This window comes from Lasioglossum baleicum, chromosome 9 (genome assembly GCF_051020765.1).
Source record: "Lasioglossum baleicum chromosome 9, iyLasBale1, whole genome shotgun sequence".
In the NCBI taxonomy this organism is placed as follows: Eukaryota; Metazoa; Arthropoda; class Insecta; order Hymenoptera; family Halictidae; genus Lasioglossum; species Lasioglossum baleicum.
Genome location: NC_134937.1, coordinates 17495395 through 17517604, shown reverse-complemented (window position 1 = coordinate 17517604; position 22210 = coordinate 17495395). Strand labels below are relative to the sequence as shown.

At 41.8% G+C, this 22210-nt stretch overlaps 2 protein-coding genes across 3 annotated transcripts in view; one reads left to right on the top strand and one right to left on the bottom strand.

Annotated features, from left to right (window-relative positions):
- Positions 1 to 16823, top strand: part of Urm1 (Ubiquitin-related modifier 1) — a 386421-nt gene extending 369598 nt beyond the window's left edge. For both annotated transcript variants that reach the window (XR_013009587.1, XR_013009588.1), the window contains exon 7: positions 14135 to 16823. The gene's annotated coding sequence lies outside the window, so the exon portion shown is untranslated. The remainder of the gene's footprint in view (positions 1 to 14134) is intronic.
- Positions 1588 to 16641, bottom strand: LOC143211991 (uncharacterized). The gene is made up of 5 exons (XM_076430217.1): positions 16500 to 16641; positions 5117 to 5342; positions 4578 to 4745; positions 4357 to 4510; positions 1588 to 3964 (listed from the first exon to the last, which is right to left on the bottom strand). Exons 2-5 carry the CDS (start codon positions 5302 to 5304, stop codon positions 3308 to 3310), a joined length of 1167 nt encoding a protein of 388 aa, XP_076286332.1. The 5' UTR covers positions 5305 to 5342; positions 16500 to 16641; the 3' UTR covers positions 1588 to 3307.
- Positions 16824 to 22210: the final 5387 nt, after the last annotated feature.

Genomic DNA, 22210 nt, shown 5'->3' with positions numbered 1-22210 from the left:
TACCTAGGCATCCGAGGAGAAAACACGCCGAAACCGCAGCAGATCTACGTCTCCAGGGTCATAAACGCGCCGATCACTGCCACTCTGGTGGCGCACAGCTGTTTACCTGACATCGGAATCCCATTGTGCCAGGACTACCAACCCATTCAATCCTCGAGACCAGTTTTCGACTCGCAGCCGGCGGAAACTGGGACTCCAACGATCAGTAACAAACCAGGCAATTGTCAAAATCCAAATCACGTCTTCCACGACAGCCAGAATTTCGCTACCACCTTGCACGATCCCGTTGTCAAGCCGATTCCAACCAGAAGACCGATTCAGCGACCAGAATCCAGTTCGGTGCAGGCAGTCTGCCACTCCTGCGTCCAAAATGGCGTCGCCTCGGAGAAGCTCGGGCACGTCGTCATCTCGAAACCCGGGGGTGAAGTTGTCCAAGCGACTGGCGGCTCGCCGTTCCACTATTTTGACTCAGCTTCTCAGCTGGATCAGCAGATAAAATCGGAGTTCGATATCCAACTGTCGAAGAACTCTGGATCTGAGATCGAGGGTCAAGCAGTCGACGAGAGGCCTCACGCAGCTTCTCAGACACTGGATCAGCTGATAACTACGTTCAATACCCAATCATCAAAGAACTCTGGATCCCACGAGATCGAAGGTATTGGACCTGAAGCGGAGTCTTCGGAGCACAAGAAGAGCAAGAACTCGATCGTCCAGACGGTCCATGACGTCGTTAACGCGGCGTAGAAGTTGCGCATCGTGCAGAAGGTGCAGAATTTTCTGCAAAGACCAGGTCACCAGGAAGGATCATCGGAGGGCTCAGCTTTTCTGGGGAATATTTTCAGACCGATCAGTTTGTTTAATCGCAAGAGGGAATGCGCGATGTCGAGGCCCGAGTCTTCGACCCAGATCGTCCAGACTAGTTCGGTATCTTCAGCATCGGATGTGGAAGAGGAGTCCACGAACGTGTCGGTGATAGAGATCATGGAGAAGCCGGCGATCATGGATATTCTACATAAGCCGGAGAACAATATATCAAACAGCCCGGGATTGCTTGATATTTTCGAGAGCGCGCGGCCCGCGGATAACGTGGACGCGGAATCCTTGGCAAAGCCCACGGAAAAGCCGGGATTGCTCGGTGACCTGTTCGCGAATCCTGTCGGGCCGATCGAACCTGAAAATGGAAAAGTAAAAACCGAGGGAAATTGACAGCGTGACGGTGCCCAGTAAATGATTATGAGCGATATGCAGATAGGTATTCAAGTGTGAAAAAAACTGTAGGCACCACCGCACACCGTGATTTAATCTCTGTAATACGTCATAGAAGCGCGGAACGCGAAGTTTGTCGGCCGCGCCGTCGCGCAGCCCATTCATCATTTTCCTCCCTGATCCAATTTTTTTCCCGAAATAATTATGCCGAACCCTTAAGCGAACTATTGGGACTGATGCGGCGTCACTCAAATTTATGCTGATAATTATTTAATGTGTGACTACTAATAATATATAACTATTTGCGAATTTAGATTGAATTTCACGGTGTAGAGATGTAGTAATATCACATCGGATTTTCTAAAATAAATCCAACATTTATTAAAATTTTGGAAGATATACAATTCAATGGTGTCGGAGGATGTACTCTAGTGATCCTTAACATAACGTTATCTCTAATATACACCTAACAACAGTTATCTACAATCTAGCATCTAACATCTTAACGTACGTATCACATATGCAATTTACGTTCACGATCGAAATGAAACCTCTTCAGACGACGCGACGCGCGCCTGAAGAAGGAAATCTTACATCTATAAACGTTGAAATTCATGCAAACGTCCCTGTCTCCCGAGATCAATGAAGACACTCCGACCTGAACGTGTTCCGACAGCGAGGGCAGAAGTTGGAGCCGTAAGGAAATTAGCATTAACGATACACGTTGACGATTATTTCTCGAATACAGTAATTACCTTCACGATTAATCAGTTAATTAATCTCGACATTTATCTGCCAAAGTATTCGACCAATATTATTTCACATTAAGAGATCCGCTGTCTAGTTATTATTTTCAGGAGGGAAGTTTGCACGATTTGTCAGAATAAGGAATCGTGTCGGCCCGATTTTCCGTGGCTCGTCGGGATTGGAGGATGTACAAGGCTGAGAAGCAGAAGGGAGAAACGGGGAAGAAACGAATGCGCGATCGGCTCGAACCCTACCACTTTTCAATCTGTCAGCTCGCTTCCGCTGACAAATTTCGTTCGAAATTTCAAACGGGATCGGAGACGTGGCGAGCCCGAGCAAATTCTCCGAATCTATTTACCGTACTATTTCTGTAGCGCGTTCACAAAAATTCATGCCTCTTGTTTCCTGCGCCCTTTCTCGCCCGATCCGTTTTCCAATCAAGGTCAACGACCCCTTTGTCGACCGTAAAAGAATTCGATTCCTTAACTCTTGAATTCTTTCACAACCCTGTAAATTCGTTGCAATTTGTCCGATGAACGAACATTTGGTACAATATCGAGTGCGTAATGTTGATTAGATAGTTCTCCTTTAAGTAGCATCAACATCTTTAAGTCATCATCATCTGTAAGTAGTATCATCATCTTTTTCCCCGCACCCTCGTGTATCAGTTTGTCAAATTTCATCGAGCTGCGAACAAAGGGAGGACGTGAAATTGTTTGCAAGTTCCGAATATCGCCACGGAGAGACATTCGAATTGTCTGAAACCTCAGAATCAAGGGGCTGCCTCCATTCTAAGCTGTCAATTTTAAACAATTTACCTGCTACAATAAAAAATGACTTAGTCTAATTTTTATGCCATTAGATTTATTGTTACTTGCACGATTATTGCATGAAATTATGTTTCTTCTATCGATCGTATTTGCTGATAATAAATTTTTAAATGTTTTCGGCGCAACGGTTCGATCGTTTATTACGAATTATAAAGCAACTTTGCTAATTGTCAAACAAAATCAACGTTTCGATCCTATAGTTTGGATCTTTTTCAAGATTTATTTGAATCGCGTCTGTAAATTAAATATGTTATAGTAATTTTGAAGAAACAGAAATATATCGAATGAATTGAATGTAATACACCGAAAACATTTAAAAATTTATTATTGCACGAAATTGTAACAAAACAAAGTTCTATGCACATAGCTCCCGCGTCTTGTAATTAATCCAATAACAACCTAGCCATTTTCGATCTGAAAAATTTCAAATTGACAGCTCTAGGTGAAACTACCCCCTTAAATTGTGAGGCAAAAGGGGTTAAGGAGAAAAATGAAAATTGTCCATCGGTGGCGTCGGGAAATATCTAAAGGCTAGAAGCTTCGATAGTCTTGGTCTCTCTCGTCCTCCTGAAGTTCTTCGCGATCATTTCCGGCGAGGTCAGCGGATCGTTCGGGTCTCCCCCATTGCTTTTCTGCACTCTTTGCGGGCCGGGTCCCAGAAGAAGATCGTTGGAGTCGCCACGATTTGCCATCTTGTTAGCCGAGTTCCCTACGATCAACTTTCCTACGCTCAATTTCTGCACGTTCGAAGGACTCGGAGTTGTCGGAGCCTTTGGAATTGCCAGGATCGCGAGTGGATCCTCTTCCTCGCCTTCGCTCGGTTCCTCGCTCGGCTTCCTCCTGTCGATGACGATCATCTGCCGGCGATCAGCCTCGTCCGAAAATTTCGCGCCGAAATTCCGCGACTCTGCGCCGAGCGATTTCGAGTTACGCCGATCCTGGACGATCATCCTGCGACTCGTATTCTCGCTGGAAGGATTTCGCGAGTCGTTTCGCCCCGAGGACGTTGCGATTATTTCCCTCTCCGTGTCCATTGTTTCCGCAAGCTTCGCCCGGCTATCGGGACCACGCCTGCTCGAGGATGAGATACTGCTGGCGATCCCGTTTAGTATCGTTTCCTTCGACGTCGTTTTCGTAAGCTCGTGGCCTTGATCCTTTTCGGCGGGGACGCGATGCCTTGTCTGAAACGGAAATGCGAGGGACATCGTAATCCTGGGAAGTTCGAAAATTAGGTGAAAGGTTTAAGGTCAGAAGTTCAAGGTCGAAGGTTTTATATGCTAGATATACTTTCCGAAGTTGGACATATGTATGTAATTTAATTATGTGCATATCAAAAGTTTAAGTCTGTCCGGCTCGTTATTAGAAATTTCTCTTTTCTCTCAAAAATTATTAAAGAAAGACCGATTTTAGCACCTCATAATTTTTGCACTGAAAAATATTGAACAATTTCAAAGTTATACAATGTGCTAGTGAACATGTGTCGCAAAAGGAAGCTTCAGTAACTCAATGTATTTTTAACAAACACTTCGGAAAAAAGTTTTTCGTGTTTGTTTTACTGAATTCTTTTACTCACGTCCGAGCTGGGACGCTTCGGCCGACTTGGAAACAAGTATGGCGCCTCCGTCAGACCCTCTATCACGAATGGCTCGAACAGTTCTACACGAACGATCTTATCGTAATGATCAGACCGCATAACGTCCTCGCAGAATGGCATCAGGAAGCGCAATCTACCAAACAATTTCACGGTGTGTCATTCTAATTTAATTGAACAAAGTAGAAGAATTAGAAGCATACCTATCAGGCTCCGTGAATAGGCAATTTTTGAATGCGTAGACGACGATACGTGTGTCAGGTGCAATTTCAACGATGCTTCTTTTGCGCAGCACTCTATTTTGATCAATAGATGGCTCGGAATCGCTGTTTGTTCGATTGTTTATAAACTCTCCGCTCGAGTTCGACCACCTGTAGTTAGATCAATAATACTGGATTATTAACGGTTTATCTAGCAGCAGTTATGTTGTATTCTAGCAACTCATAGCCAATCTTTTAATAGTTAATTAGAATTACGAATCTGCAAGTTATTTTAAGATACCGTAATGATTCTTCTCGAAATCATTATTCAATTTAGATTCCACGCGAAGAGTTGTTCACCTGATGATTAGATCGTGAAGTTTTATGTTCATTCTCGTTTCTGAATACTTCACAGAAGACTAAACGAGTAAAAAGTTTATTGTGTAGACCAGTGCAGGGCACGATTAGGGCAAAATGAAATCGTTCCAAAGCGAACATATGCTAACTAGGCTTCTGAAGTGGCAATATGTTAATAAAATTACCATTTTGGGTCGCAGACCGGAAGTTTAGTGTCCACGAAGAGGCACTGGAGCTCCTTGAAGTCCGAATCATCGGACACACTATTCCTCTTTGAGGAGTCTTCCTTGTTGCGTGGGAAAGCTTGAGTGGTCGAAAGCATCAGGATAAACAGCACAAATGCCCCGACAAAATGGCCCCTGCTCATTTCCATTTTCCGGCGAATAAGTGCCCTTGCATCCACAAAAACGTCTGCAATATCGATAATCGTTCGTGTTAAACTTATTAATATTTTGATAAACGTATTTCTAAAACCAATGGTTATTATATTTGTTGTCCTAGATTCTCTTTGAAGAGTCAAATATTTCTTCCTCGAAATATCAAGAAGCCGGCGAGAAAGAAGAAAACGGAAATCATAAATGTTCTAGAATCAGTGAAAATTCAAAGTCTCGAAAGAAAAACGTAATCTCCCGGCGCTGATTACGAATTCAAGATCAGTTCCTGCAGGAAGTTTCTCTTGCCTTGACGCTCAATTTCACGGTTTCTTAATTGTAGTGAAATCACGGTACACTTTAATAACGGAAGAGGTAATGGGAGCGTTTCGAGAGATGTTTCCACGGGTAATAATTCAGTTTTGTAATAAATTTCGTTATTAAGCAGGCGAATTTAAATCTTTCGAATTCACACGGAACTGCCGAGCCATAAATACGAATTACGGTTTCAAACACGGGACTTCTACCGAGAGGTTTTGCCTCTGTCGAAGTGGAACTAGCCAGAAACCATTATAATAATGGCAGCCACGTTGAAATCACTGGCTTTTTTCTCGTTAAAAAAAATGTATACTTCCAAAACGAACAGGTAGAATTTCATCCCTTTTCTGAACGTTAAAATATGGAATTGTAAAATTTTTTAATGAAGTGAGCTTTTTGAAATTACTTTAAAAACGCGGGAAAATGTATCCGTTCCTAATGGCGTCACAAGCTGAACTGATCAAATGCAAGTTAAAAAATAAATTTTTTAAATTCATTTCATTAAAGTGTGTGTGCTCATTGCTTTTTATTAAATATTTTGTTGTAATGTGTGTTACGTTAATACATCAACAGCTTCAATTTTATTTGACCGAACAATTTCATTTCGCACATTCACGTTTCCAAAGTTAAAATCGAGAATAAGCGATCGAATAATTTTTAACGAAGCACGTCACACCGAAAAATGAACCGAGATCGACGGTAACAAAAATATTCCACCGGCCACGCTTCGTTTCTAATTGAATCGGCAATCCCGAAGCAGATTGTTCGCTGCAGAACGAAGTTTAGCGAACTAGTTGCGCGCGGAGTCGCGCGAAGACGAAGACTGCATTGGAGAAAACTGCAACGCAGTGATTTTAATTTTCTCCCGAAATTGAAAGGCGAGCCTTTCGACCGGAGTTTCTTCCGGTGACGGCGACGGACCGGCAATCTTTTCGAGATCAAAGAACCTCGAAGACCTCGAAAGGACCTCGTTACGGGAAGACGACGCGTTTTGCGAAAATTCTCTCATAAATCGTGACAGCCGAGTGAATGGTGACGAAGCCAGGGTCAAATGCAGGCCAAGAAATTCCGAAGAAATTCGCGGCGCTTTCGCAACTTGACGGGAAACATTTTTGAATGCCGGCGACACCCGGCTCTTTCAATGGCCGAGCCTTTGCACCAGTTTCTTAGCTCTCGCAGCAAGAAAATTAAAACTTCGAGTCCGCCTCTATTACCTGCGTGCACCTGAAGCACTTATTTCTTCCGCACGGTGTTCCATTGTGTTCGAAATATTCTAGAAATAATAGTAACCGTGCTGCAATGTTTATTTTTTTACCGGACGTGTGCATCCGTTTGTTGTTTCGTGTGCAGTTCTGTAAAATCGGAGAAAAACGACTTCAACGGTAGTTGCAATATTTGATACGAAAGTTGTATGAGGTACGAACGGCATAGAAATTAATTTTTTCTTTCGATAAACTCAGAAAATTAAATTCAAATGTCTTCGCAGGAGATTTAATTTCCAAAGCTGTAATGGGTTCATTCAGAAATAAATGATTTGATGATTTTATAGTTTGAAATGAGTCCAAATTTATTATTGTTGAAATTATCGAAGTTCATATATCGACAATTTCTCGAGAATCGGAAATTTAGTGTTCAAATACTTTTTGGATGCGCCGTATGGAAAAAAGAATCCGAACAAAACAATCACAATATGTTTAAGACATTTTCCATAACGGTGCTATCATAAGGGATATATTTAGGTTGTCGATCTCGGATGGAACACGGTGTGGTTGCAAATACAGCTAGCTAATTGAAAGAGAACACAACAGTACGCTAATCCAAAGCGATATAGCTGGCGAAACTGGCGTGAAACAGGGTGTTTCGAGGGGCGAGAATGAATCTGTCAGTATTCGGGCTGGGAATCGTTAGATCGAGGTCCATTAATCAAACTTTCAAGCCTATAATGCAGCAAAAATTTCACGCGGCCGCTGGTGGCAGAGCGGCGGCTAATTCTCCATGGAAAATCGGTTAACCGTCGATTAAACGGCACGGGGTTGCACACGGGATTATTTAACGTTCCGCCGTTTATAATAAACAGAAATCGGGCGCGCAGAACCGGAAAATGAATTCAGGCTCGCCGTGCCCGCGCCGATTAGTTTCGTCGGGCTGTTTGAGCGATTTTTAATCGACAGTTTGGCGAACGAGCCCGGCCGCGTCACCGCCGCTCCACTTATATAATAAATAATTAAAGTCGTGTGGAGAGAGAGGTGGGGAAGCGCACGGTCGTTCTGTGCCGATGGTTTATTAATTCCGGCAATTAAACGACCGGGGGCCGGCCAGTGTTTAAATAAACGCGGGCTAGACGATACCAGGGGAATGTAACGACACCGCTAATAGCGAGTTAACAATGATAATTCGCCCGTTATCGCGGCCAAAGTGGTACAGCGCAGATAGATCGTAGGAAAATGGGTGGAAAACAAACCGTTCCATCGACACGCAACGCTGACCCCTTTTAAATGTTAAATGGGGTAAATACGATTGATTTCGAGCACAGCCGACGACGCGACGCGGATAGAGAACGAATCGATGTGGATCCGCGATTTTTTCCGAACGTTGTTGATCGATCTTCAACTCCCGATTAGACGGAGTCACTTGACTCGCGAGGAAATGCTCGAACTCGTGCTCTTTGTGTTTTACAAGCCATTTTTCTAATAGATAGACAAATTGTGAAGACGTTTTAGGTTCAGGACAAACCTAAACCTTATTTAGGACATTTAGTACACGATATTCGACTTATTAAAATTACGAGAAGGACAAACACATTTTTATCTAATTTCTATTTCTCACAAGTGACACGAAACATTTTTATTTTGCATAAAGAAACTATAAATATTGTTTCATTATCTTCTCAACTTACTAAGCCTGTTAAATATAAATTCATACTGCTACAAACTAATTCGAAGAAGCAAATTTTGTCACGCCAGCGAAGCCATGTTTAATTTTTATGATAAAACTGTGCATAATGTATGAATTACTAATTGGAGCATACGGAGGCCCGCGTACCGACTCTAATTAGCTAGTTACTTCTACAATTATGGTAATTCGAAGTCAATTCGACCAAAAATTCAATCCGCCATCTTGCCCGCGATGCTGGCTGTCCCTGAGTAGCGTAATTACCAATTACAGCTATCTATAATCAGGAATGACACCACAGTCAGCCATAAAACCACAACACCGTAGCAAATGGAACAATCTACATTCAATTACGATCAGCGATTTGCAGCTCATGCATTGTAATCGAATTCGAATCAATCTATTCCACCAAATGCATTGCGTTGTACTAAAATATTTCAAAGATCTCACAAAGAGTCACTCTAATGCCATGATTTTATTTAAATTTATATTAAATTTCTGTATCTATTCCGATACTAATTTTATAACAGCAGAAATGTTGAACTAATCGCTTAAAATTTTGGGGAAAAATATTATTAATCATTTAACTGGATTCGGTATTTTATGGAGAACCGGGAAAAAAATTATTCTCTCCTTCTCATTGCATTTTAATATAAGCGTGGTTTCTAAATAGTTCTTTTCCTATATTTTATTTTCTACTTTTATTGTCATCGGAAGCAGGTGTGCATACAAAATTGCAGCAAGATTGGACTATGGGAAGAGGTTTAAAATTCGATTAAAAGATTTGACGCATACAATAACAACAACGCGGCAAGTTAATATAAGCGTGGTAAAAAAATGATCGAATATCCTTTGATTTTCAAGCATTTTGAAATACATATGCAATCCCCGAGAAGACTCGCGACGTTCTATGTGTAGAAGCGTCGGAGCGATCGAAGAACGAATCGCGCGTGAGATATTTTGCATGAGCGATTTTATTGAAAGTCTACGCGACGCCCATTCTTCATACTTTGCCCCGAAAAATGCGAGTCGTGCATAAACACCGTCAGATACGGGCTCTGTCCCAGTTTCTCGATGTAACGCACCGCGATAATAAATTCAGGTTCAGGTTTCGGAGTCGAATCGGCCGCACATTTTCCACGTCGCCCCGGAGAATCCATCGCGATTTATTTATGGCGGAACGATGCCAGGTTTATTTACGAGCTGGCGCGATGTCATAGACAACGGAGAAACCTGTTGACCAAGATCAAAGAGATCCGAGCGCCCGACCGCCCTCTGCAGAAATAATTTCCACGTGCTCGGAGAAAGAGCGACACGTGACTCGGCCAGTCGTTCCAGATGACATAATGATTCTGTTTACACGCCGACCGAGCCGAACAATCCGCGTTTTCGATTTCAACGGCCGATTCTCTCGAGCAATCCTCGAGGAAACTGTTTCCTCTCTGATCGACACGATTCGGAAACCGTGACGCAATTTAATCGATCGCAACAGTTTACTCGCTGGGAGTGATCTGATTCTTTGCGATTTAATTAAATTTAATTAGCAGAACATTTTCGCAAAGTACAACATATATTTTTCGGACGCACTGCGTATTAAAATAGGGACTTCAATACGTATTCCAGAATTTTAAAAAATTTTTTGGGAACCTAGAGAACCTTGCCCACTTTAATGGACTCCATTGAACTCCATTGAAATTAATCAAGTTTCTTTATTAACTTGGTTAAATTTTGAAAAACATGATTCACCGAACGCAAACTTGGTAAACGAGTGTCGGATATTAAAATTGTTTCCAGAAAAATGATCAAGACCATGGATACCACATTGGAACCTCCGTGGAATAATGGATGGTGCAGTGCAAGTCTCCCCGAGGTTTATTCTTGCCGACTGATAGAAACGTACGGAGTTCGTCGACAAGGGAATTAAAGCCAGCAAATTGTTTACAAAGTCCACAGAACTGAGGGGCTTTGCATGTAACACCGTAGCAATACTATAGAGAATTCACCGGAGAATGTTGCAATTCAAAGGCAACGTTCACACGCAATTTTGCCGAAAGTTTCAAAATTCAATCACGAATTGTCCGACACAGTGAACGTTAAAGGAGTTGCACCCTTCTGGTCTGCAACGCGATATTTCAGTCTACGGACGGACATTTTTCCTATAAAACTGCAAAACCTTTTACTGCTGAACCTCTGCGTACACCTCTGTTTTAACAATATATATCCAAACTTTCCGACCGAGAAAAAAAAATGAATGCTGACGTTGCTGCGAGCGATCGCGTACATCCGGTGCAGTTTTGCTCATCCGACACGAACAATGATTGCATAAACAATTTATTTGATGTAGTACGAGTGTAGCTGGGGCTAGTAACACAATTGGAAAATGCAGAGAAAGTTGAAACGATGACGGTGTTTCGTAAATTGAATATATGTTGACTGTATTGAATGCAGTAGGTTGGTGCAAATGAAATATCATTTTAATACTGCGGCAAAGCCTTGATCTAAGAAAACGAATATCCCCTCGGCCTACAAGGCTTTCTCTTAGATCAAAGCTTTACTGTATTTCTACCGGAGTATTTCTTCTTTTAATTATCTTATTAAGGTGAAAATAATACGCCCGGTGGCCTTAAACATTTTTAATATGTCCACTGTCTTAAATTGTACGTACCCATTTCTGTCATAAGTGCATAAAATCCGCAGTCTAATAATTAGAATTGAAATGGAATATTTTCGTCGAGGTGCGCGAGATGGATCAGTTCCGCTGTGAATATTTTGGACGATCGGAGCCCGTTAAAATCGAGGGGACATTTTCCTCGGGTAAAACAGCGATGCAATTAACGCGGCGCCACGATCAGTGTGAAAAATCGGCAACGACTCGGAAGAACGACCTGCCGTCCTATCTGACGGGGATATTCCTCGAATAACAAGCTCGTGTTTACCCGGGAGCCGTGCCGCGAACTCGAGGAGGAAGCGTCGACGCCATGATAAAACGTGGAATCGTATTAATAGGTCTGCATTGTTTAGATACAAACGGTTCCCCGATATCAGCGCGGCCGCTGAAACGCGCGAATTCGATTCGCCTGCTTAATCGTCGCGCTGCACAATGGCCCAGAATCACATAAACCTGGACAAAATTCATGTCTCCGTTAATTGCGTATATTCACCCACGAAACCGTACAAAAACTCATCCGTATAAATTCTGTAAAAAATTCTGTAAAAATGTCTGATTCTCGAGAAATTAACGATACTTAACCCGTTGTAGTTTCGTTAAAAACAATCGTACAACAATACACTTGGACTCGTTTCGAAGCTTGAAGATTCTACTTTGGCACGCCGTTAATCTTTTTTCTCTAAGATACTTTTGCATGATGTAGCAGATGAAAAACTGAATAGGCATTTTTTCTCAAAAGTGCTACAATTCAAACCTCCGTAAAAACATTAAAAAATTTTTATCGTCAATGATCTTCCACAGATTTGAATATTGAAGCCTCCGCTTTACAACGGTACAAAAAAACTTGATGTACGATTTTTTTTTCACTGTTTTGTGGAATAAAAATGAAGACAACGTTCGGCAAGCCTACCTAAAAATCAGACTTCATTCATTTGATAAGAAATAACTCCTGTTAGATTTCGAGTTTAGCATGCCAGCGCACCTCGAACACTTTGCTCGAACGATGTGGCCGCCATTGGAAATTGAAACTCGATCGATGACTTCCTCAAAGGTATACTCTGCGGGAGTATATTACTCGCGATCCCGTGAATCGAGATTGGGTCGCCATTTTTAACCCCGGCTGCGATCCTCGGTTGAGCTATACATTTGAAATAATATTGCGAATTTCAAATTCGCTTCTTCCCTCCTCCGTGTTTCATTTCTTTATTCCTCGTCGCAATTTATTTCTTCCTTTGGACGTTTATTTATCGCTTGCAGATCCATTTATTCGTCTCGATAAAATTGTATTCTATAAATTCAACAAGGTAGGGTACAAAAGAAGTCAAATTGATTCGTTCGAAATTTTCTCTTTCGACTCGTAACTTCGTGCTTTTGTACAAGGAAACAATGAAACCGAATAAAATTGTAACGAACGTGCTAACGTGATTTTTCTGAAAAATCGAAATGAATCGCTTTGACTGCTGCGGTGCTTCTAGTGCTAAGAAACGACCTCTGTTTCTGTTGCACGAATTGTAAAGCTGTCGCCATGAAGGCGACATAATGTACCTACCCCCTGGTGACCATTGTAAACTCGGGGAAACGTAACTTGGAAGTAAAGACGCTTTTCAACAAAAGAGGCCATAATTATACGAGCAACACGTCGTAAATGTAGCCAAATTACTACAAACCTCATTTCATCAGTCTGTTAATTCGATTCAAGAAAAATTCATACACATTTTATCCACGTAGACAGCCATAAATATAATACTATCAGGTTGGCAACTAAATTCGCGACCTTCTGTTTCGTAATTCTTTTATTGTATCATTACAAATATATTGAGTAGAATTACCTATCCATGTAAATATCTTCGAGCTTGCTACCCGGCCCCTTAGCCTAAAAATTTTACATTCTGGCCCTTTCCAAAAGAAGTTTGCCGACCCCTGGATTAGACTAATAGACATCAGCACTAAAATATCTGTCAGACTTCCAGGACACAATCATCCCCCCGAAATCTGTTCAGCCACTTCAAAACCAAGGAGCTCTAAAATCCAGAAAAAGATGAGTACAACGTTTTAAGACAGTTTCCCGAAAAATCCGAATGCAAAAGCAGCAAGCGCGCCTATTCGCACGGAGCAGACACGAAGCTCCCTGACGGAAGCAGACTTGGCGGGCGCAATCGTGCCCGAAAAAAGTCAGCCGTAAAAATCAATCATCCGGTGATCCGATACACTCTATCAAGAGCGGGGAACACCGTGGAAAAAGGAGGATAGAATGCGGAGCAGAGATTCCCTCGGCAGACACCTACGATCCGAGCGATTCATCAAACCGTGTCACCATTCCGGGTTGCATTATCTCGGGAAATCTCGGTTGGATGCCGCGCCGGTGTGCGGGAACAATATCGCGGCATTCAAGCGCGTCGCGGCGACGACGACGACGCGACGGATCCTCCTTAAATCAGTGCTTTCGGATTTCGTCAGCTGTTCAGGGGCGTTGCCCACCCTCCCCGTGGAATCGTCATCGTTTAATCGTTGCGACGTCGACATCTTCGTCTTCGTCTTCTTCGTCATCGTCGGTATGTCAAGCCGACCCGTGTACGTACACAGCCCATACTCTCAGGCGTTTCCGCTCGCTCACCGAATGGAACGCGCACGTCCTCTCTGACAGATTGCCACACGTCACCTTACATCGTAGCCACCGTGTTACCGTAATAATGGCATTATTAACGGCGATGACTATATCGGGGCCCGGGCAACGTCCGTCGACGGATCGATTATTGTAATTGCGTTAATAATACGGCCACCACTTATTGGCAGCTCGGAGAACGTCGCCGCGAGCCTCTCCATTCGTCGTGGCCACCGTCGACGACGCTTTCCGAATTCCTGGCCATTCACAGGCTATTAATCACCTTTAATTATTAACCGTTGTCTATTAATCATACGCGGCCACGGCTAATTGATATTTTATCTGTTTTCAGGGAATTTCAAGAGGCGCCGATATGCCGACCCTGTCAAGATGGAAGCCGCCCGACGCCACTTTTTCTTCAAGATAATTAGTTTTCAGCAAATGTGGTTTGCGTCTCCATTTTGTTCAACAGTACGCGTCTCCTATTAATTGGATTTTAATTCGATGAAGTATTTACTTTGCTCGCGGACTAATTATTGCAGGATTTAGCGATATTAGCTGCGTCGATGAATAATTCATCGGGTTTGTTAATAACGCAGAAATCTAGTTTGAATTTTGAATACAGATAACGGAGATTATTATCATGCTGGTTCTCCATTAATAGGGGGCAAATTAGGCGAGCTTTAATTGGACGATTTGCGCGACGCTGTTTCGGTAATGTCAACGTGTACACCGTGTGAATTAATTCAATTTTTGTTTTTCTATGATCGTGAACTAATATATTTGATGTGAACAGAAAGCTTGGAAAAAATTGGTTGATTCCAATTTAGACGGTTATGCGATTCCATGAAAAATCGCATGGATGAAATCATACTGTTGACGTGACAATTAACGAGAAATGGCTGCAAGGGTCGAAGGGAGAATTTTTTTTGCGATGCAAACTGATCGCGAATGGTACGAGGCGGAAAATCGGGAGAATGGGGCTAATAAACAACCCCAGTAATAACAAAACGAGTGAGTGGCGGTAGTAACAACACCGATAGTACGTAGTAGGGTCACGGGAGTGCGATCAGAACGCGGACAAGACGGCCGGCCCGAGAAAAGAGAAAGAGAGGACGGGTTATCGGCACGACATACTATTTATAAGCACGCCCACGGACCATTAAAAATACGTCGCGACGCGATGCAGTTATATCGGACGACCATTCGAGTATAAACAATTAGCGGCCGCGAGCCGTGAGACCGGTTAATCAGAGACCAGCCACACAATTAACTAGAAAAAGATCGAATCGCGAGCGATTCTTTACTTTCGCTGGCGGGTGACTCACGAGGCCCTCGTAAACTGCGATCATTTCGTAAAAAGAAACAGTACGACCATCGGCGTGGACTCATGACCTTATGTGCTATTTCGCGGGCACCAGTTTTGAACGATCCTGTAGGGAAATTCGAAGTGGAAGTGCAACTTCATGGCAACATCAAAAAATGGTACGGTAACCGGCGTCGGTAACCTTCCAAGACACCGGGATATTTTTCTGACCCCGAAGTGACAAGCTCGCGACGGAATGCCGTACACGAGGCCCCGATTAAAAAAAAGCACTCGATAAGACTCGTGGAAAAGTTCGTGTTCCTTAACCTCGCCGCTGCATTTCTATTAAGAGGCGAGACCCGCCGGTCCGCGCTGATCCAATTTAGTTTTCATTCACGGCGAAACCAAGAGCAATTTGAAAATTCTTTCAGCGTGGTCCGCGTTCGCGTTCGCGTTCAATCAAACCGCAATTTATTCTGTTTCGCGTTCTGCCAGTGCAGGGCTTTCCACGCACTGTTACGGTATTCCATTTTTCTCTCTTTTCTCGTGCCGGTGTCTTTGGAAAATAATAAAAGAACACCCGCAAAAACGAGGCCGTTTTATAAAAGTAATCACGGATTGATCGATGTTTACCGCAAATACCGAACACCATTGCGATTTCCCGTCAAGCTTATTAGCTCGCCGTGAAAAATCCAATAAACAAAAGCTTCAACAATGACTGGCCGAGTTTTCTATTACATTTTTAGTCGGAGAAACGATTTGAAAAATTGTGTGAATTTGCATCATATTTATGATTACGTACGACAATTACGTTTAATTACGTTTTTCTATTGTGAAAGAATGCGAGATGTATGTCTTTAAAATGTGACGTTGCAAACGGAGCACACTTCGTTGATTTGAAGTTTAAAACAAGAATGATTATTGTCTTATTTTTAATGCAATGTAATGCATATTTCTAAGGAGCTAATTTGCTGCAGAAATGATAGATTAGTTTTAATTCGTCTTGCAAATGGTAGAGTCGGTGTAATAGTTTAGATATCGAACTAGCTTCCCGGAATTCAGAGTATCGAAACGTGTATGGTTGCCAGTGGGCGCCATATTGGAAACTTGATTCGAAGAATTGCTTCAAAACGAAAACCATTTGTTTGTTATAAAGTATTCTAAATTTTCTAAAATATCTAACAATATTCACACTGAGCCTACCAGTGCCGGTTAAAATGATTATTCAATTGTTAAAAAGACGCGCTTCCATAGGAAATAATTGAATAAATACTTTTAGTAGAGCACACGTTACAGAGCAAGAACCGCACGAAGTTTAAACAAACCCTTGTCATTTTCATAAATCAACATACACCAGTTACGTTTAAGCGTCGGTTATAAATAACTGAACAAACCAGGAATCGCTAGTTACCTTACGAGATCCTTCGGGAACAGGATAGATAAGTTTTCCCGGATGTTCTGCGCAGACGATCACGTTAATTCACTGGACACAAACGTTCCTCCGCTTGTCCGAGTCGTGGTCCATGCTCGAGAGCGTATTTAAATCGTCCAAAAATGCAAGCGGATCAACGAAACAATGCCCGTTCACCAGATAACTAATACAGCCTCGAAAACAGTCTCCCAGTGAACAACGAACTTTCGGTCGAACCGAGAACGGCGCGCGATTTGTTAAAGGGTTTTCGCTGTGTCGAAGGGTTTCGTACGATGAAAGGGCGAAGACAAAGGTGTAGGAGTTGGTGAAATTGAAGGTGGTGACTTGGAAGACAGCGTCGAACGTCCACGATGACATCGAGTGTACTACTACCGCGGTTGAACTCGCGATATGCCAATCGAATGAGATTAGAACAACTGGTTCCAGTTCCCTACCACGAGGTTCTCTTCGGCTTTTGCACCGCGTGTCGTTGCGACACCATCGAAAATAAATGCACAGATCTTACTCTGGAAAACGATCCAACGATCCAGGAAAAAAGTCTGTCCTCTTAGAAAATTTCTTAAGGGAGGTATATGTAGAACGATAGAGACTCTCTCTCTCTCTCTCTCTTAACTACAGGGGCTTATTCACGATTCATGTTGCGCAACATTGCTTGATCGGCCCCTTACCTCTTGCTGGATAAAGGGACAAACTTTTTTTCGAACAGTTACCCATCGACTCCGCCCAACCCGCAGAAAAAAACCCGAAACATGTGATTGCCATAAATTCTAGTCTTACAGCGGTCCCTCTGCTGTTTTCGCATAATGCCGTCCCTAAGTTTTTCAGAATAACCTTGCCTAAAATCAGTGTCGTCTGTTATCTGTAAGGACTTGTCAGTTTTCAAAGCTCACGGTTGCTAATATGTGTTTTTAATATAATAAATTTTCGATCGGGAAGAATTCACCTTTGTGTTTTTAATAGTGGGATTTAATATTAATATTTAATAGTAACAATTTGTGATTAGAGCATAGCTATGTGTTGGCAAATGTGAACATACGCGATTAATTTGTCGACTAGACATTGACAGTGAAAGTGCAGTTCGTTGATCTAGCCGTACGTCCCTCAGCTTGCGGCACTGTCGTACACCTGAAGTCAGCTGTGCAGTTCGTCTCCGAATGGCTCAGTGACATTTCAAAGCTGCAACTGCATTTACGGTTGAATAAGTGAGATTTATTTAAATCAATTTCTGCTTCTCTTGTTCGCTACTTCACCGCGGCGTAACGCCAACGCTACGCTCAGCGGAAACTGCCTTCGAGCCGGCTCTCTCCATTTGTTCTTGTTTTTCGTTAATAAATCCTTAAAGCCGATACATTTTCGCAAATGAAAATCTCACTTGAAACGACCTCGGGAACCGCCTCTTTCAAGGTTGGACATTTTTTGGACACATTTTGGGACTGTATGAAGGTATCGTTTTAGCAATTGTTGAGCATCTTGCAATGTTGTTTACCAACGTAGGTCTCGACCGCCACCGGGTGAAAATAAAATTAAATTCTGCGGATATTTTTATGCTGCAAATTGGGTTTAGAATAGACGTATACAGCTTCGAGTAAAACATTGCACAAATATGTTTTTATTTATTTAACGTCCCACTGTATCGCAGTTCCCCGCTTGTAAACACGGCCCTGTCTGGCTGGATGTTGTTTTGCAGTGATTTTAAAAGGCAGGAAAAATATTCTGCACGATCAGTTTCGGGGGGAAGCGTGGTTTCGCGGATTTGAGAAAGTATCGCGTACTCCGCGCTGCATCGGGATGGGATGAAACTAATTAGTAAAGAAAACTATTTTTTTAGATTTATCACGAATGCGTTTAACATTGCAAAATAGGAAGTTTAGTATCGTTGTAAATATTATTCGCTAGAGTTTCTTCACCAGTAGATGTTTTCTAACGCTCTAGTGTTAGGAATGGGGAACGAGTAAATATATACATTAACGTTTCCCAGACGGTAATCGCGGTGATAAACTTCTCATGTTCTCATTGTGCCACGTTACAACGGATTCCCGCGCGGTATCGTGCGAATATCGATAATAAGCAGTGAAACAGAAAATTGCAAAAACTGTCGGTAAGTGTGACAGCGTAAAAACACATCACACGTGTCCCTATCAGAACAGCCGCTCGAAGGCCGACTGACATAATCTGAGAGGTCAAGAGACACCGTGTGTCTTGCAGAATGTTTAGACTTTGAAATTCTTCCCGTCTGCAAAAATTTCTTTTCCACAATTAGTCAACTTTGAGCGCGGATATCTCGGAAACTATGCGTCCTAGCGATAAAACCATCCCGTACAAAATTAAAGCTGACAAAATGTGCCACAAGATTGATTAGATCCAGTTTTTCACTATCTCGCATAGTTTCCGAGATATTCGCGCTCAAAGTTCGCTAATTGTGCTGAAGAGTTAGCTAGTTAAATAAAGCTGAAACGCGCGAGCCTCGACCTAAAGTCTATATCTTTAAAAAAAGGAGACGGCAACAAAAAGTCGCTCGATGTTGCTTCAGTGTGGACGTAGCCTAATTCGCTGAACCCGCGTGCGAGGAAACTCAAATTTCACGTGGCTCGATTTTGTTCAAATTTGTCCACAAAGATGCAAAATTCCATCAACTTCCGCGGTCGGATAATGTTAATCTAACGCCGCCGTTTCTCGTTATAAATGATGCATAAACCAATCGCGGCGTTGCTCGATATGCGAATAGAGAGACTGCGGCACTTTCAGCATGTTGCACGCGGAAAAAAGATCCTCGAAGATGAGGTCTTTTTTTTCAAAACAGTTGCAAATTTTCCGGGTAATGTATTCATCGATCGATCCGAGTGCATCTTGCGTATCGCGGAGTTTTATGGAAAGCGCGCGGTGCTTTCCATTTGAATAGTTCGAGAATGATAATATTAAAGGAATCATCTCCTCAATTTTAATAGTTTTTTACACAGAACAATCGGACTTTGCTGGACATATTAAAAGAAATATAAATGTTTGAGATCAGTTGCAAGAAATTCGATAAAATTATTTCGGAGGGTAGTGTGCGGATTTTAAGCAAAAGTAAATTATAGTAGGGAATGAGAGGGAACACATAGTTCGGGGGTGAGTCGCGTCTCCGGCGACACAATTTCAATTTCTTCGTTGTCGCGAAGGGCTAATGATCCAAGTAATAATTCGCGATCCCGTCGGCCGTTGATTAATCACGATTACGCGTCGCATGGCGACGTTAATTTCCCGTGTGCAGTCCGGCCGGCGGCGTTTTCTGGGCTTATTGTCAGCTTGCGTGTCTGACGCACGTGAACCGAGCTTTTGCATCCGTAACCACGTGCTGGACGCACGTGCGGTCCGCCGTGGATCACGTGCGAAGTAAAAGCGGCACTGATTGTTCGTTAGCCGCCTGATTAAGCCCGATAATCTTGAGGAATTGTGTCAAGCTCTCGGTATCACGATGCCACGGAGATTAAAGAATTTATTCCTCTCGCGAGGGTTGTTATCCCTTGCCTCCACCTGGCAGCGACGTTTGAGCCTCGATAAGCAGAACTTCCATTGGTTTCCGAGTGCAACTACGTAATTTTCCAAAACGATCTGAAATTATACAGAGTGTTCCATCTGAAATTATCGTGCCGAGTTTTCTCATTGCATACTATGATAAAATTTGGAACAGAACTTAAATCTCTTCTTTTTTCTTTTTTAGATGGATGTTCTAGATTTTTGAAAGAATAGAAGAATTGGAGAATATTAATATGTAATTTTCAATTCCACGAAATGATTAAATGAAGAAGGAATATTTTGCATAGAGATCCACAGGCTATTTATTAGTTAGGGATATTGTAATTTGAATATACACAACAACATTGCTATTGAAAATACAGATTAACAAGGGAATATTTTTATTCTCAGCAACAATAAACTGCGGGACAAATGTATCTCACTCTCGCATTGACTTATAACTGTAATTGTACCGACACAAAGGGAAAGTCTTTTTATTTAGTCTTTTCCAGTTTGTTTTTATTTGATAAAGAGAGGAATCAGTTGGGAAATACAGCGATTCACATGTTTTTTTTACGGTGAACTGTGTTGTTTTCACTTAACAAGATTATGTAAGGTCTTCCACCTTTATAACTAAGGAAAGCGTACGACACTGAATATGAAGAATCGAGTGGATTATAGAAAACGAAAGATATACACGCGTCAGAGTTCAATAAAAGGAATGTGTTAATTAGTGAATAGATCGTCTTCTGTATAAACATAGGAGTACCCCGATAACGAATCAGTAACAATAATTTTCTACGCACGCGGAAAGTTGCAATTTATTTGCAACACGCAGACAGTCTCTGTTTACAATCGATGCGGCTGCTCTCCGAGTGCATTGTAAGTTCTCGTTGCGGTTTATCGATTTCCAGGCAGTATCTTTCGTTTCGATAAATTGTACTGGTCGTAAAATAACTTGCGGTCATAATTTCTCCCGGTAAATTCATTACGTTTGTATAATCAATTTATTCATGGTGTCCGTGTGGCCGACCGGTTCACGAAGCTTCTGATTACAGATTATAAAATAGCCTGCGCGCTGCTGCATTATACCTGCGCGCATATCGATGCCTTATACGTGTTTCCAAAAGTTATGTTGACGTGCTATAAAACACCCTCGTATATTTCGCCGGGAGTTCGTGGCCGATTAATTCTTCAAATTACATTTACGGTTTATGCGTTTATGTCTACACCAGTACGACTGCGCGCGTGTAATGTTCTTCCCCATAATTTTTCGAGAATCGGATGTTTAGTGTTCTAGAATAGAACGTGTTGATATTTCGTTTTTAATGTACTTAACACTTTACCTACCGGAAGCCTATTAATAGGATTTTAAATAGTTATGCTGTAACAAAAAAAAGTATAGAAATTTTCTTTTACATTGCAATCTTATATGAAACTGTTAGATGACGTTATTGAGGATGACTTGTTAGTTCACAACGAAAATTGCTGTTCCTATCAAAAATTCCATTAAAAAGTGTACCACAAATTTTTCAAAATTAAGCAATAATCACCGGTCGGTAATGTGTTAAGGTCTTAAAAACAGGAATCTGTGAAAATCGTGTTTGTTTAAATCGATCCAAGAAATTACGATTCTGCATAAAATGTGCTGTCCAGTTGTGACAGTTTCGGCATATTTGTCAAACAAATTTAATCGTTTTTGTAATTTGGATATGTATGTAAATACAGGTAAATACATATTGTATTTACATTGACAGATCTCTCTTCTCGCTGCTTTCGAAACAAGAGTGACATATTGCTACAGTTTTGGCATGTTCTTTGCTTGCACATGAATCACGCCCTGTGCATTCCATTCGATGTAACAAGGAGTTAGAATTATTAATAGTGATAAAACTCTAGACTGCGAATTTTATGCATTTGTGACAGAAATGGATAAGCACAATTTAAAGCAGTTGACATATTAAAAAGATTTAAAGACATCAGCGTATTAGTTTCAGCATAATCAGATGATCAAAAGAAGAAAGAAATTTTTATTTCGCTCCTGTGTCTTGCGGCAATGCAAACATTTTTTATTTTTGCATGAAGATCCGCAGTCTAGCGATAACTATTATTTCATTACAAGTTAATTGAACCCTAAAGCTGCCAATGCAAGCTGTGAAAACTAGGAAAATGATTATTACAGCATGACAAAATTG

Excerpts from the sequence above, each read along its gene's own strand:
- LOC143211991 (XM_076430217.1), bottom strand. The coding sequence starts at position 5,304 with ATGGAAATGAGCAGGGGCCATTTTGTCGGGGCATTTGTGCTGTTTATC. Across the intron at positions 4,511-4,577 it reads CTATTCACGGAGCCTGATAG|ATTGCGCTTCCTGATGCCAT; the intron begins GTATGCTTCTAA and ends ATTGTTTGGTAG. Across the intron at positions 3,965-4,356 it reads CGAAGCGTCCCAGCTCGGAC|ACAAGGCATCGCGTCCCCGC; the intron begins GTGAGTAAAAGA and ends TTTCCGTTTCAG.